This window comes from Antechinus flavipes, chromosome 3 (genome assembly GCF_016432865.1).
Source record: "Antechinus flavipes isolate AdamAnt ecotype Samford, QLD, Australia chromosome 3, AdamAnt_v2, whole genome shotgun sequence".
In the NCBI taxonomy this organism is placed as follows: domain Eukaryota; kingdom Metazoa; phylum Chordata; class Mammalia; order Dasyuromorphia; family Dasyuridae; genus Antechinus; species Antechinus flavipes.
In genome coordinates, this window is record NC_067400.1 from 202,672,276 (window position 1) to 202,688,695 (window position 16,420).

Sequence of the window (16,420 nt, forward strand, 5' to 3'; positions counted from 1 at the left end):
GTTTCAGAAGGGAAGAAAAGGTTTTAGAAGAGTCACTGTAGAGTGTAGAGTTGTGAGTGGGATAAGGAAGGCATAAGAGCATTGACTAGCAGCAGTAATAGTCTAGCTGGGGTTATATAACATAAATTTGCAGGGGATCCAGCAAAGTTAAGTTATGGATATGGATATCCCATTTCATATAACCTTGCATAAATTTTTTATGGTTTTTTTTTCCTTTTCACTGAAAGTCAGCACTCCTTTTCAGTGCAGTAAAAACCTGCAGATAATGGGTCATATCCTGCCTCAGCAGAAAAAAAAAATCATATATGTCCGATTCTAAAATAAGTCTAATTGGTCACATTTTAAATTGGGACCCAGAACCCCAAGAGAAAAACATGTCAAGGAGAATTTATGAAGTGCTAAGACACAGAGCCTGGACATTCAAAATGCCACATCTCCATCAGCAACTGACATTTTACCATTAATACAACTGCAGAATTTAAAATAGACAGTAAAGCCAACTCTATGTCTAACTTTTGTCAGCAAAATGATTGTCTGAAAATTCAGCAGAAATGTATCAAATATTCAATGTGTACAGAACACTATACTTGGTACTGAGGAGATAACAAAGTTCAGATAAGATACTGTACCTGTTCTAATGGAGTTTATACATTTAATAAGATAGAAAGTATAATCTAATGAAGTGGGGGAAGAGGTATGACATTAATAAATAATATTCTAGGAGCAAAACAGAGAAACTTATGAAGTCATAAGAAAAAAGTCTTATAAAATAATAAGACTGGAAAAGACTATGAAAGAGGTACCTACCACTGAATGTTAAAGAACAAGTAGGGGCTAAGTCCTTTTCAAGACTAAGCCCACTCTGAGATACTCTCTCACTTTCTCCTCATAGTATCTTCCTTTTAATGTAGTCTTTTCTCCTTACTCGAACTCTGCTTAGTCTGATAAACTCTTCTGTGAATTTAACCTTCTGGCCAATGGCATACTCAGGTCTCATACCATATTCCTTTAATGGATTCTTCCAAACTCCTTTTCTTAGTAACCCCATTGCTCTCCCAAACATATTTAACGTGCCACTCAATGGCATACTTTTTCCAAACTCCTTTCCTTGGTAACATTGTTCTCCCAAATCTGTCATATTTACCACTCCTGATGTTTATTTTACCTCTTTATTTTGTTTGTAACCTCTTCTCCTAAATAAATGTTCCTTTTGGTCCCCCAAAAATTGGATGTTAATTTAAACAGGTGAAGAGGAAGACAGAAGACATTATAGGCACAGAAAACAATCTTAAGAAAAGCACAAAAATTGCATGGAATAAGTTGTGTTTGGTAGGCAAAGAATAACCCAGTTTAGCTGGACCATCAGGTGCTGGAGGCAGCTCACAGGATTGTTCAGTTTTCATGTTTATACTGGTAGGACAAACTATAAATCAAAGCCTGATGTATTATTTGTCGATTATCTGCATTAAGAAAGATAAAGAGATAAATTTAAATTAAGGCAGAGAAGAAAATCTCTGCTTGAATAATAAGGATTTTTCTAGTTGGGTTTCTGTAAGGTTTGTGATCATATACATAACTTTTTGTTAATATAAACTCATAAAACTATAGAGGAGGAGGAGCCATTGTATCCTTAGGCTAAGGAATGCACTAATTGCTATAATAAAAAGGGCTGATTAAATCCCCAAAGAAAGGAAATAGGAAGGAAAGGACAGAGAAGAGTATTGCTGGTCACCATACCTCCAATGCAACACCCATGCAATGTTTTATATGTAAAAGAAAAATTATACTGGCAGTGGTTAGATGATTAGAGAAGTGGAATAGATATGACCCATTAAGAAGCTATTGAAATAAGTCAGGTGGCTAATAATGAGGATGCAAATAGTAATGAGATCCTTCCCTAGAATGATAGCAGCAGGAATGAAGAGAAATGTTCTCAACATTATTCTTAGTCCCAAGTTGTAGTGGTTAAATATTTGTATAAATGATATAAATAATTAGAAAATCTGGTAGTTGGTCACTCAACAAACATTCATTAAACTCCTAGCATATGCCAGACACTGTGCTAAGTGTGCTGAGGCCAAAAAAAAAAAAAAAAAAAAAAAAAAATTCCTGCCTTCAAGGAACAACATTCAAATAATTATGTATAACTAAATACAAGATACACAGAATGTCAATCCTGGAGCTAGAGATTCTCATCTTCCTGATTTCAATCTGGCTTCAGTCACCAGCTGTCTAAGGTATTTAGTCCTGTTTGCCTCAGTTTCCTCATTTGTAAAATGAACTAGAGAAGGAGATGGCAAACTATTCTAGTATCTTTGCTTAAGGAAAACGCAAATGAGGTCACAAAATCAAACATGTCTGAAAGAAATAAACAACAACACTAAGAACAAAATAAACAGGGTAAATTGAAGACAATCAAAAGTAATTAGGTGGTTCATTGTCTAGTTTAGTGGCACAAATTTAACTGCATTCTAATATTCAATAAAAGTAATAAAAATGAAAAAAAAAATTTTTTTAATTTAGATCTATAATATGACATGTAACATGAATCATGTTCCTTTGTTTAACTTTCTACATTCTATATCACTAAATCTCATAGAATCTCAGACTTGGAAGGGATCAGATAGTCCTATCTAAACATTTCTACACCAAATTATAAATATAAATATATATTTCTACACAAATTTATTATCTATATAATAAAAATATGTTTATAATACATTTTGTATTTTATAAATAAAATTATTTTGTAATAATGTTTTGTTATATTTCATATATTTATTTTAATATTACATTTTTATGTTATGAATAATACAATATACTTAAAGATATAACTTTATTTAAATGTAATATTATAGTAATTTTAATAATATTTTATAATAAATTATTATTTCTATAAGTTTATAAATAAAACACAAGCCATACAACCTCCACTTGAAACCTCCAATGCCCACTGCCTCCTGAGACAACACATTCTACTTTGAGTAGTTCTAATCATCAGGAAGTTTTTCCTTAAAACAAGGTGAAATCTGTCTCTGTAACTTTTATTCATCATTCCTGATTCTCGGTTCTCTAGAGTCAATAAAAACAAGTCCCTCTTCTTTTAAAAACTTAAAGATAAGTATTCCTCTCCTTCCATCATCTCCAGACTAAGTCTCCCCAGCTCCTTCAACCAGTCCTCACATATCATAGCTTCCTATATTCTCATTATTCCCTAGATGTCTTCCAGCATGTCAAAGTTCTTAAACTGCAATTCCCAGGACTGAACACAATGCTCCAGATGCTATATAAATCTTAAAAGTGTCTATAAACAGATGCTTATAAATTGAAACAATAATTTAGAGGACAGGGAACAAGAAAACATTGCTATATTGTAATCAATGTTAGGACAGAACAACAACAAAATTCCTCAACAAAATTCAATTTAATTATTGTTGTTCTGTTGAACAGTCTATTCTACAGACAACTATAATTAAATCTAGAAAATTGGTGGGCTGGTTTCTTAAAAGTATTTTAGATTAAGGATCATCGACTAAGACAGGCATGATTCTCCAAATATCATCTTACCTGCATGCATCTGATCCATTCCACTCCTCAATTTGCCATAACCATAGGTCAAAGATACCCTTTGGTAATTGGACGGAGAAGAAGGAGGAGAGCTAACTGGCGACATAATAGGTGACATTTTCTCCTGCTGTAAAAGAACCAAAAATAGGATTTAGTAGTGATGAATGACAAAATAGAATGTTCCAGTTTACAGCTAAAATGCACAAAGGAATAATGAAATGGTTTAGCTAGTATTACATATGGGAAACCATCTTTTAAAATGAAAACCTGTTTGATAGAAATATATGATGTTTTAAACATCTGCCAGAAAGCAACAGCTTGCTAGGAGGTAGAGTATTCAAATGAGACTTTAATTCTCTTAGTCATATGATATTTTTTTTTGAAAATGAAAATTTATTAATCACATAAAATTATCACAGAATCCAATTTTAATTTTCTCCTGGATAAGTTCAATTTTCACTTTTACTGATCAAGATTTCTACAAAGTCTACTCTGAAGACTTTGTGGATTAAATTCTTATATTTCCAGAAATGAATAAAATCAAATTCACAAAGCACTTTCAACCCACTAAATTCAAAGTTCATAAAGGCCAAGCTGTCCATGCTAGTTGACTTATACAGGACAAATTAGTTTACACAATTTTGTTTTCTGTCCTGAAATTCACAAATTATTATAACAATGTGGACTGCAGGAAAGCATTTACATATATGCATAAATGTGAGATTATAGAAAAGAGGAAAAAAGAGGAAGGCAGAGATAGAGACAAACAGATATATAGACACAGACAGACACAGACAGACATACAGAGACAGACAGACAAAGACAAAAACAGAGAGATAGAGGAAAACAGAAAGAAGGATATTCCTTTTTAATGTTCCCAGCAGATGTAGTGATGATTCAAACACCAAATAATGGAATTGGAATGACCCTCAGAAGCTATCTAGTCCAATACATCTCCACAATGACCAAAACCGTTCTCAGTAAATATGGGAAGAATACTATGCCTGAAAAATGTTGTATAAATTGACTAAGTTGCTCTATCAGTTGATTTTGGGTAGTTGTTGTCTTAAAGGAACAGGGGACAGGAAAGGGCACTGAGAAATAGTAATAGTATCAGGAACAAAACATCATTATAATTTTAAGAAATAAAAATAAAAGCAAAGTGAAGAGATGGACAATATAAAGTTCCCTTTCAATGACCTCACTCTCCTAGAGAATTGATAAAAGGTCTGTGAGCCCCTTGCTTAGCCCTAATAACCACTTAGCTTCTAGGTGACAGAGTGGATAGAATGCTGGACTTAGAATCTGGAAGACTCATCTTTTTATTCAAATGGGGCTTCAGATACTTACTAGCTACGACCCTGGATAAGTCATTTAACTATGTTTGCCTTAGTTTCCTCATCTGCAAAATGAGCTAGAGAAGGAAACAGCCAACTATGCCATTCTCTTTGCCAAGAAAACCCCATGAAGAATTGCACATGACTAAACAACATTATCACTTATGTGAATGTTTGTTCATAACTCTCCAGGGAAGATTTCATCCCAGTATAAAATGAGGCCTCTAAATGGGTGAGATGATGTAGATTAGGAAGACAGCGAGAGGCTAAACTTGCTTTCTATAGAACTATGGTAAAATAATAAATAATATAATATAGGGTAATAAAAGATGTGAAGGTGGTGGTGATGGTAGTAGGATAATAATAACAAGGAAAGAACATCAAGGTGAAGCTGTATTTATAATATGGTGGAACTGAATTCAGAAGATACTTGGATTAGGGTCTCCCCTCCGATCCTCAATACTGCTGTGACCAGAGGTCACATGACCTATCAAAACTGCAATTTCCTCCCTTATAAAATGGAGCAAATCTCCCTCCATTTTATAGAACTCAAAATAGAACTTTGTGTGTCCTATAAGACAGAAAAGTCAGAATATCAAACATAATTTCCTCTTTTCTTCAGGTTTCAGAGTCACCATTGCAAATGCTAGTCATCAAACTATGTTGTGATATCATGAAAAGCAGAGGATAGTGTAAAGAAGAGGGGATAGTATTTGTTCTGCATGGCCCCACACAGCTGTACTTTGTTCTTCTTTCCTCCACAGCTTAATTTCAATTTGTCTTTATTTTATGCAGAATTCAGTGGGTTTTGAATGAAGGATTAAGGGTAATTCTTCTATACTTATTGACAAATGCTTCCCTCAATACTTAGAGAATTATTTTTTAAAATTTTACTTCTCGGAAAGGGACCCCACATGCACAAAAATATTTGTGGCAACCTTTTTTGTAGTGTCTAGAAAATGGAAACTGAATGAATGCCCATTAATTGGAGAATGGCTGGGTAAATTGTGGTATATGAATGTTATGGAATATTATTATTCTTAAGAAATGACCAACAATTTCAGAGAGGCCTGGAGAGACTTGCATGAATTGATACTAAATGAAATAAGCAAAACCAGGAGATCATTATACACAGCAACAAGAAGATTATATGATGATCAACTCTGATGGATGTGGCTATCTTCAACTACAAGATGATTCAAACCAGTTCTAATTGTTCAGTAAAGAAGAGAATCAGCTACACCCAGAGAGAGAACTATGGAAAATGAGTATAGACCACAATATAGCATTTTCACTCTTTCTGTTATTATTTGCTTATATTTTTGTTTTCCTTCTCAGGTTTTTTTCTTTTTTTCTAGATCCAATATAGACAGTCAATCTATTCTCTGTGTCATGATGCTTCTTATGCTCTTCCATATTACATAGATATATATTGTATATATTATCACAATATACATATATATTACATATTGTGAATATATAAATGCATATTAGAAATGATTTTCTATGGAATTTTATCTCTGTATATATGTATATATATGTGAATATATAACTATATACATATATATACATTATAGTTAGATAGATAAATATTATAACACATAATACATATAATAATATGTAATATTATATATATACATATATATATGTATGTATATGTATATAAAATATGCATAACATAATAAATAAAGAGGCCACTAAGTGGTACAGGAGATAGTATACCAGGTCTGAAGTAAGGAAGACAACTTTGTGAATGCAAATCTGGCCTCAAACACTTGGAGGTGAGTCACCTAGCCTTAATTTTTTCATCTGGAAAACAAACCGGAGAAGGAAATAGAAAAGCACTCCAATATCTTTGTCTAGAAAACCCTAAAAGGGGTCACAGAGAGCCAGAAATGACTAAAACAATTCAACAACATAATCTATAAGAAGATATGTAGATTATAGACATAGATATTATATATATACAAATGTAGAAGTATGTGTAAATATATATATATATATATATATATATATATATATATATATAATGTGTGTGTGTGTGTGTATATAGATAGATAGATAGATAGATATCCTTAAGAAATGTTTACCTGTTTCTCCCCATCATCCACTCTCTTGAAGGAATTCTTTTCCATGGTTACATATGGAATCTGACATTTCATTCCATGAAGCTCCGTTGGATTGCTGTATCTTATTTCATCATTTTTCAGGGCCATAAATTGAGGTAGAGGCAGTTCTTTAGGAATAGAATCAGAAAAGCTCAAGTGAGACAATATTAAGAATTCAACAAAAAGAGGTACTCAATATCTCAAAAATAAATCATCTTAGAAAAAAAAACTCCAAAACTTTGAAAAATAAATTCAAACCTATGACTTTTTCCAGGAAGAGGAATATTATGATGAGGTCATCACAGAAATATTTTATGATTATATGAAGAGTAATTTCTGTGACATTTTTAATACTGCAGTTTCTTCTTCATAGAACAAATCCAGATTTCAGAGTTCCTCCCACTTCATCCCTTAGTTCAACACTATGTTTAATATATGCCCCTGTGCAGATTTTAACAGTCACCTTAGAAATTATTTTCTAATTCTATGCAATTTTGTTTCTCTGTGTGTGAATTATTTTTCATTCTAAAAATGTTTTAACCATTAACAAAAATAAATATTTAAACAAGCAAACAAAAATGGATTGAGTCCAGTCAGGGAGACTAACATTTAAAGTATACCCTGACTTATATTGTCTGTATGAGCATAAATGACACGAATTCAGTCTCAGTTTTCTCATCTTAAAAAGGGGCACAACAATAATGCTAGTACTCATCCTCATAAGATGGTTATGAGCCTTGAATGAGATAATACATGTAAAAAAGATTTTGCAAATGATAAAGTGATATATAAGCACCAACTATTAACATTTATCATCCATAAGTCCCAAGGCTCCAAGTTCATCTGATACAACTCTACAAGGGAATCTTTATTCTGTGCTTTTTATTTTGCTTTCATAACTCAAGGATGAAAATGATATTGAGTTATATAAATCAATCCAAAGACCATGGAGTTTTCACTGTCAAAATCATTGGCTATAAATCTGGAACTATGCTCAAAAAGTTATCAAACTGTGCATACCCTTTGATCCAGCAGTGTTTCTACTAGGCTTATACCCCAAAGAGATACTAAAGAAGGGAAAGGGACCTGTATGTGCCAAAATGTTTGTGGCAGCCCTGTTTGTAGTGGCTAGAAACTGGAAAATGAATGGATGCCCATCAATTGGAGAATGGTTAGGTAAACTGTGGTATATGGATGTTATGGAATATTATTGTTCTGTAAGAAATGACCAGCAGGATGAATACAGAGAGGACTGGCGAGACTTACATGAACTGATGCTAAGTGAAATGAGCAGAAGCAGGAGATCATCATATACCTCAACAACGATACTGTATGAGGCTGTATTCTGATGGAAGTGGATTACTTCGACAAAGAGACCTAACTCAGTTTCAATTGATAAATGATGGACAGAAGCAGCTACACCCAAAGAAAGAACACCGGGAAATGAATATAAACTGCTTGCATTTTTGTTTTTCTTCCCGGGTTATTTATACCTTCTGAATCCAATTCTCCCTGTACAACAAGAGAACTATTCGGTTCTGCACACATATATTGGATCTAGGATATACTGTAACGTATTTAACATGTATAGGACTGCTTGCCATCTGAGGGAGGGGGTGGAGGGAGGGAAGGGAAAAATCAGAATAGAAGAGAGTGCAAGGGATAATGTTATAAAAAATTACCCTGGCATGGGTTCTGTCAATAAAAAGTTATTTTTAAAAAAATAAAAATATAAACTTCTTTCCTCAAAAAAAAAAAAAAAAAGAAAAAACAACTTCTGACATTGGCCATGTCTAAAAAAAATATGTAATAAAATAAATAAATAAGTAAATAAAATATCATTGGCTATAGCTCACATATTTTTTAGACACAACCTACAAGAGACTGTTTTGTCATAACTATGTATCTTTCAAAAATATAAAATAGCTTTGAAAAAGCTCAAAATACTCATGTATACTCTTGGTTCTTGGTAAAGTGAAACATACTCTGTCCCAAATCAGTGCAACAATCATATGGCACAAAGAAATCTAAAACAAATATAATATTAGAGATTACTCATAATTATTTGCATCTGTATCCATTGTTAAATACTAGACAAAAAAAATGTTCCTTCCACCAGTTTTCCCTTCTAAAAACACAGCTGCATCTCCAATAATTGATGCTGTGAGAAAGCCAGGAAATATCTCAGTAATAGAAAAGAAGGATGCAGGCAGTCCAAGGGTAAAAAGAATCCCTGGTTTTCTAACATCCACATTAGGTCTCCTTCCAGTTACTACACTCATAGGAATCATACATCTCTATCTCACTTGATCCATAGAAGCAGGCAACAAACAAATTCCTGGATAAATCATCATCCAAGAACCCAGAGGAAATACTCCCATGTGTATCCTAAATGGGATATAAACAAAGTAACTAACCTTTAATGTCATAAACCTTTATAGAGAAGAAAGAAGCCATTTCCAAATGCTTCCTTACAAACTAGCAACATACACACACACACACACACACACAAAACAAAAACAAAAAAACAAAAAAAAAAAAGTTAAAGGATTAAAAAAAAAATTCCAAAATCTCAAAGGGCCAGCACATATAATGTGATTCCAGCTTTCTGCTTTCAGAAGGAACTTATATCAGTTTAATTTGTAAACAAGTAGAGCAAGATAAAATAGTTACATAGTCCTCCTAGATTTGAAAACACTTTCTTAAAAATCTTTTTAAAAGATGTCTATACTCTGGGAAAGTAGCGACATAGTATTTCCAATTCCTCCGCTTTTGTCCATTTGCATTTTTGATTTCCTTCTCAGGTTAATTTTACCTTATTTCAAAGTTGACTCTTCTTGTGCAGCAAAATAACTGTATGGATATGTATACATATATTGTATTTAACATATACTTTAACATATTTAACATGTATTAGTCTACCTGTCATCTGGGGGAATGGGGGGGGGGGGAGGAGAGGAAAAATTGGAACAGAAGGTTTTGCAAGGGTCAATGCTGAAAAATTACCCATGCATATATCTTATAAATAAAACGCTATAATAATAATAAAGATGTCTGTACTCAATATCTACACAACCACTCTTCTCCCTCTTCTTAGTCCTTAGTAATCTGACTGAATCACTCTACTGAAATTGCCCTCTCCAAATTTACCATTGATTCCTTAATTACCAAATCTACTATTCTTCTCTCCATCTACATCCTTCTTATTTTCTTTTTTTTCTTTAATTTATTTTTGTTAATTTTAAATTCCAAACTGTCTCCCTTCCTTCCCATCCTGCACTAGAGAAGGCCACTGTTTGATACAGAGAGACAGACACAGATACTGACACAGACACACATACATACATAAGTTCTTTCTCTGGAGCCAGACAGCTTTTTGTGTAGCTTTTGACACTGGTTGCCCTGGATCCTCTGGATTTTTATGACACTGACCCTCTTCTGGTTCTCCTCCTATCTGACTATTATACTTCAGTCACTTTTGTCAAATCATCTCTTCTTTCTCTACATTTGAACTCATCAATTCTCTTGAGTTTAATCATTATTCCCATGCAGATAACTACCAGATCTATACATACTGCCCCCAAAGCTCTCTTGAAATCTAGTCTTACATTATAGACTACCATAAAAAATGATTATTTTGGCATGGATGCTGTATAGGAATCTTAAAATCAAAAATGTTTTTTAAAATTATCATCTCTTTCTAAAACTATCTCTTTTCTGTACTCCTTATTTCTGTTGAGGGATTATCATGATTCTGATTAACTAAGTTCAGAATCTTAGGGTCATTCTTGATTCATTCTCTCTTACTTTACATATCCACGTTGTCCATTTTATTTGTCCAATGGACAAAGTCTTATCCATTCTATATCCACAATATCTCATGCATCCAACTCCTTTCTATTCATTCAGCTGCCATTATAGTTCAGGCCCTCACTGCCCCTCAACTGTACTATTGCAATAACTGATCTCTCTGCCTCATATTTCCTCTCTCCAGCCCATCTTTTACATAATTGTCATAGATACTCCTAAAGCACATATCTGACCATGTCTTTTCACTAGTTAAGAAACTCTATTATCTGAGGGGTGGAGATTCATACTCTGTAACCCTTGTAACATGCAATTAATGGGGAATTAGGGGACTTGCACTTCAAGATGATTGTTGTTTGTCCTTTCTTCTCAAAGAGGACCAGGACATCAGGGAGATGATGCCATGACATGCAACTGAATTGGATTTAAGTAAGAGAGAGCTGTACAAGGTCACCTGCCTCACTTTCCCTTCCAGAGCCATCTGGGTCTGGTGGCAAGATATAGATCAAGATGACTAAGGTCTTCAACAGGTTTTCAGGATAAGAAATAAAGGATTGCCTTTGTGGTTTCAAAACCTTGTCTATTAGCATAGACACCCATTCTTGCAAGAATGTAAAATAAAATCCTTCCAGGGTTCCAAAAAAAAAAAAAAAAACCCAACAACAACAACCACCTACCTCTACTATTTCCCTATTACCTCTAGAATCAAAGATTTGGAACTGAAAGGGATTTCAGAGGTCAAGGAATCTAATTTTCACATTTTTTAGATAAGAAAACTCAAGTCCAAAAATGTTACAATCTGCTCAGGGTCACAGACATAATTAATAATTGAGGCAGGATTATATTCTGTCTATTCCATTCTTCCTGACAGGTCAAAGTTCTATGAACTCTAACCTCTAAATAATATTGAACACTAATTCATTCCTTTGAGTGAAATTTAAATCTTTTAAGAATGAGTCTAACCAATCTTTCCCATTTTAATGGAAATTACTGGAGTCTTGGAGTTAGAAAGATCTGAGTTCAAAGGTGGCCTCAAATACTTAATAATTTTGTGAAGATCAAATGAGATAATATTTGCAAAGCACTTAACATAACCTTTGGCACATAGTAGATGATTATTAAGTGTTTGTTCTTCCTTGCTTGTTCACCTTCCAACTTTGTCAATGATACTATAGGCTGTCCTAATATATTTGGCAATATTTCGTTTGATCCTCACAACAAACAGGGAAGAGTGATGTCGGGAAAACCTAGAGTGAAGAGAGTAATAATGAGGAGAAAGTGTATGGTTAACAATATTAAAGATTGTAAAGAGTTAAGGAGAATGAAAATTGATAAAAAGCCACTGGATTTTCCAACTAAAAGATAGTAATTTCAGAGGGAAGAGATTCAGTATAATGATAAAATCGGAAGTCAGATTGTAAGAAGAAAATGAGAGGAGAGAAAGTGGAAGACCCACTGTAGATACCTTTTGAGATTTAGCAACAAAGGATAAGAAATACAGATAGAAGGATGGAAGGATCAAGTAAGAATTTTTTTCAGTATAGGTGAGACATGGGCATGTTTGAAGGCAGTAGGAAGAAGACTATATACAGGGACTGATTGTGATAGAATGGCAGTCACTAAAGGGGAAAATCTTTTAGAGAAGAAGAGATAAATGGGATTGCTGGAGCAGATAGGGGGTCGATTAGCTTTGGTAAGGAATGAGGCCACTTCATCATGTGAAACAGGGATAACGGTGGATAAAACTCCAAAAGGTATCTAAGAGATGAGAGACAGACAGAGACAGAGAGAAAGAGAGAGAGAGACAAAGAGGAAGAAAAACAGAGAGAGACAGAGAGACAAAGAGAGAGGGACAGAGAGAGACAGAGAGAAAGAGACAGAGACAGAGAGACAGAAAGAGACAAAGAGAAACAAAAAAAGAGAGACAGAGACAGAGAGACAAAGAGACAAAAAGACAGAGAGAGACAGAGACAGGGACAGAAAGAGAAACAGAGAGAAAGAAAAAGAGAAAAAAAGACAGAGACAGAGATGGGGCTCATCACTAATGGTGTTAATTTTTTCAGGAAAAAAAATATGAAGCACAGTTTTCAGTTGAGAGAGCATGGGAGGTTTGAGGAAGTATAAAAAGGTTTTAAAGAACTGCTATGGAAGGTAAGACAGTGAGTTGATAAAGAAAGCGTAGAAGGATTTCCAGTGAACTAAGTGTGAATAAGTGTGAGTACTTCTATTGGATTGAAGGCTAAGTATGAAATTCTTTTTCAGTGTAGAATTCCTTGTAAATCACTGGATGAAATGGAATAACATTGAATATGAGGTATATTTGGATTGGTCAAAGAGATTTGGTTATGCCCTATGGATTTTGTATAGGATGGTAATCTAATTTTGGAAAGTCATTCTAAGCCAAGCCCAGAAGGAATCACTTGGGGGACAAAGGGAGTAGAAAACTCCAGTCTTTACCTCAGTCTCCTTCCCCTAGCCTGAAAGGGACCTCATAAATTGTGGAGAGCCAAAGGATTTGGATTTTCCCATTGACACCCTAGTTCTAGTAGCCCCAGAACAGTTGATACAGTATCTGCTTTGAGATCCAAACTAGACACCCTGAAGAAAAGCATATTTAGGACTTTACAAGGGGCCCAGCAGAAACCATACTTAAGGAGAACATCTGGAGGACTCTAGCAAAAAGGACTTCTGGTAGCTGTGAGTTAATCTTTTATCAAATTCTAGCCTATTTGACCCTGAACTCTATGTTTTCATGACAAAGTATTGCATAGATCTTTGGGGGGAGCATTTGTAACAATAGATTTTATTATACCACCTTGGTAAGTATTCTTTTCTAACTTGTCTGACTAATTGAAATTAACTAATAATCATGGAATGAAATACACTAGTTGGAGCTCATGAATTATATAATATTACAAAATAATCCCAACAAGGCTATTTCTAGGATAACAGAAGAGAACAAGAAGTTTCCTTAGCTGTCTTCTAAGGACACTAGTCTGCTAATGTGAATGTGAGTTAGGAGAATATCTCCAGAACAGGTGCTACAATTACAATTACAACATCTACCTCTTTCCTACTTTATTACTGATTCAGCACAATGGAGCTGGCAGAAACTAAAACATTTATTGAGATGACATATAATAACCTCAAAGCTTATCAAGCAAATCTGATTTTTTTCAATCATTCAAATGCTTTTGCAATGCAGATTACTTTTAGTAAATAGGAAGGCTTTACATGCATAAGCAAACACAAAAGAGCCCATAAAATATATTAATCAACCATGAGTGATGAATCACCCTACCTATGAGTAGGTGTGGTTGAAGTCACCACTGCCCTTCACAAAGGGTTCAATCAGAGGGTGTTTATTACTGGACTGGAAAGATGTCTGTTCTGTTGAACAAAGATTGGGGTAATAGTTTAATAACAATCAACAAGCCATGTAATTCAAAGTGGCAGCTCCAGACCTGGCCCACACTTGCTTTCACTGCTCTCTCTAACAAAAGTAAAAGCTGAATGCAAATAACTTCTTTCCAGATATTTTTACCTGTGACACCTAGGTCTAAAATAATAATAGCACTTATCTCCTAAGATTATTGACAGGATCAAATAAGATAATAATTGTAAAGTGCCTAACATAGTAAATACTATATAAATTTTAGATATTTTTATTATTTTCATCAGAATTAACTTTGCGTGCACCTTAACTTTGCACCAGATAAGGACAAACAGATTTAACTTTTAATATTAAACAGTAATAAGTAACAATTTTGACAACCTTAGGTTTCTGATGAAAGCTAATCTTTTACATATATATCCAATCATTTGGTATTTTATACCTCTCTAAAAAATCAAGCCCAAATCCAAATAGACAATTCATTTCAACCAAAAGCAAATATGAGCACAAAGGGCCAAAAAGTTTAAATGTTCTTTTACACATGTTACATTTTACTGATCCATCAGTTATATTTTGCAAGTCACTGCACAACAAAACTTAGACCCACTTAAAATAGCATTGGAATTTCCATTCATACTTAAACCTGTTAATGTACTTAAAGTTCAAAATTCAGCTCTTCGTGGATATATAGCAGCATGCTTTCTTAATCATTCCTACCTCTTAGTGAGTCAGCCATCAAGCATTTATTAACTACCTATTATTTGCCAGGCATTGTGTTAAGCACATAAATAAGAACTGTTTTAATGAATCAAATTATAAAATGTCTTAACAATAATTTTTTAAAATTTTTCTAAATTTTAAAAATAAAATAAAATGCCTGATGGATCCACTGATTGAGTCTCGAGGATCATTATCAGTTTAGACTCTAACATGTACATTATCCTTCACAACAACAATCAATTAGTCAATAAACATTTATTAAGTACCTATTATGTGCCAGGTATTTTACAAAGCAGTGGGAATACAAAAAAAAAAAAAAAAGGCAAATAGCAGATTTTAAAGATTTAAGCTACCCTCAAAGAACTTATAATCTAATGGGAGAAACAATATGAAAATGAATACATACAAAGCAATCTATATGTAGAATAAATAGGAAATAATTAAATAAGGAAAGACATTAACTAAAAAGGGAATGGGAAAAGTTTCTTATAGAAGGTAAGAAGGTGAATAGCACTTAGTGAGGGTAAACTTAACTTTATAATCATCATGTAGATAATGAATATTCACTAGCTCATGATGAAAGAGAGAAAGATACTATCTATACTTATAATGTCCATGCTAGCTCCCTGGAGGGTCTCAGGATCAATCAGAATCAGGATCAATCAAATTTCTTGGTCTTTAGGAGGAGAAGTGAAGGAGGCAGGCAAGCTGCTACATGGCTTACCAAAGATGTATTCTGGATTCTGGAGCCCAGTGTCTCCAGTCACTTTCCTCTTCATCCTGCTGCCAAATTGACCCCAACTTCTCTCCCTCAGCTCTCCAATCCTTGCCTAAGATTATCTCACCACCAAACATTCAGCAAGAGCCAATGGTGAGGAGACCCATCACATCACCATCTCATCTAAATATATGTATATAGAGCCATTATCTCACATCTGTTATAGGCCACTCTGAACTTGAAACAAGGATTCTTGTTTCACAGCAGTCAGTGGAATTGATAAAGACAATGGTTGTTTAGCATGGTGCTTAACAGTTCTCTAGTTTAGTACGTGTACTCAGCACTTAATATAGTTCTACAAGATTCACACCTATGATAAGAGAGCATATAAGTTCCAACAAACTCAGCCAGATTCATTCAGAGGCAGAGAAGACAAGAGAATTGGAGGCAGGAGCTTAAGCTCTCAGAGGCTCAGAGAGAAAGCTAGAGAAGACCAGCGGACCAGAGGCTGAAGCACAAGCCCTTGGACTTAGATTCATTCATCCCATCTCATACCACCTTGGTGGCAGGTTCTCCTCCTGCATTTCTCCACTGAGACCAAGACCAGTCTGAAAGGCTCTCCTGAAAGCTGCCCAGCCCCAGGAAGGAGATAAAGGATTTGGACTTTAACACCTGGTTATTCTTATGGTGATTACTGAACTGAAACAAAGGCTGCTCCCAGAGACCCCAAGAAAACTGAACCAGAGAACACTACATTTTGGTGCCCAAT

The 16,420-nt window shown here is 34.2% G+C and overlaps 1 protein-coding gene across 6 annotated transcripts in view; it reads right to left on the reverse strand.

Moving 5' to 3' along the window:
- REPS2 (RALBP1 associated Eps domain containing 2) overlaps positions 1-16,420 on the reverse strand; it is a 299,240-nt gene that overhangs the window by 177,669 nt on the left and 105,151 nt on the right. For all 6 annotated transcript variants that reach the window (XM_051984434.1, XM_051984433.1, XM_051984430.1 and 3 more), the window contains exons 3-4: positions 6,995-7,140; positions 3,568-3,694 (exon numbers count right to left, since the gene is read on the reverse strand). In XM_051984434.1, the coding sequence (XP_051840394.1) occupies positions 3,568-3,694; positions 6,995-7,140 (273 nt within the window). The remainder of the gene's footprint in view (positions 1-3,567; positions 3,695-6,994; positions 7,141-16,420) is intronic.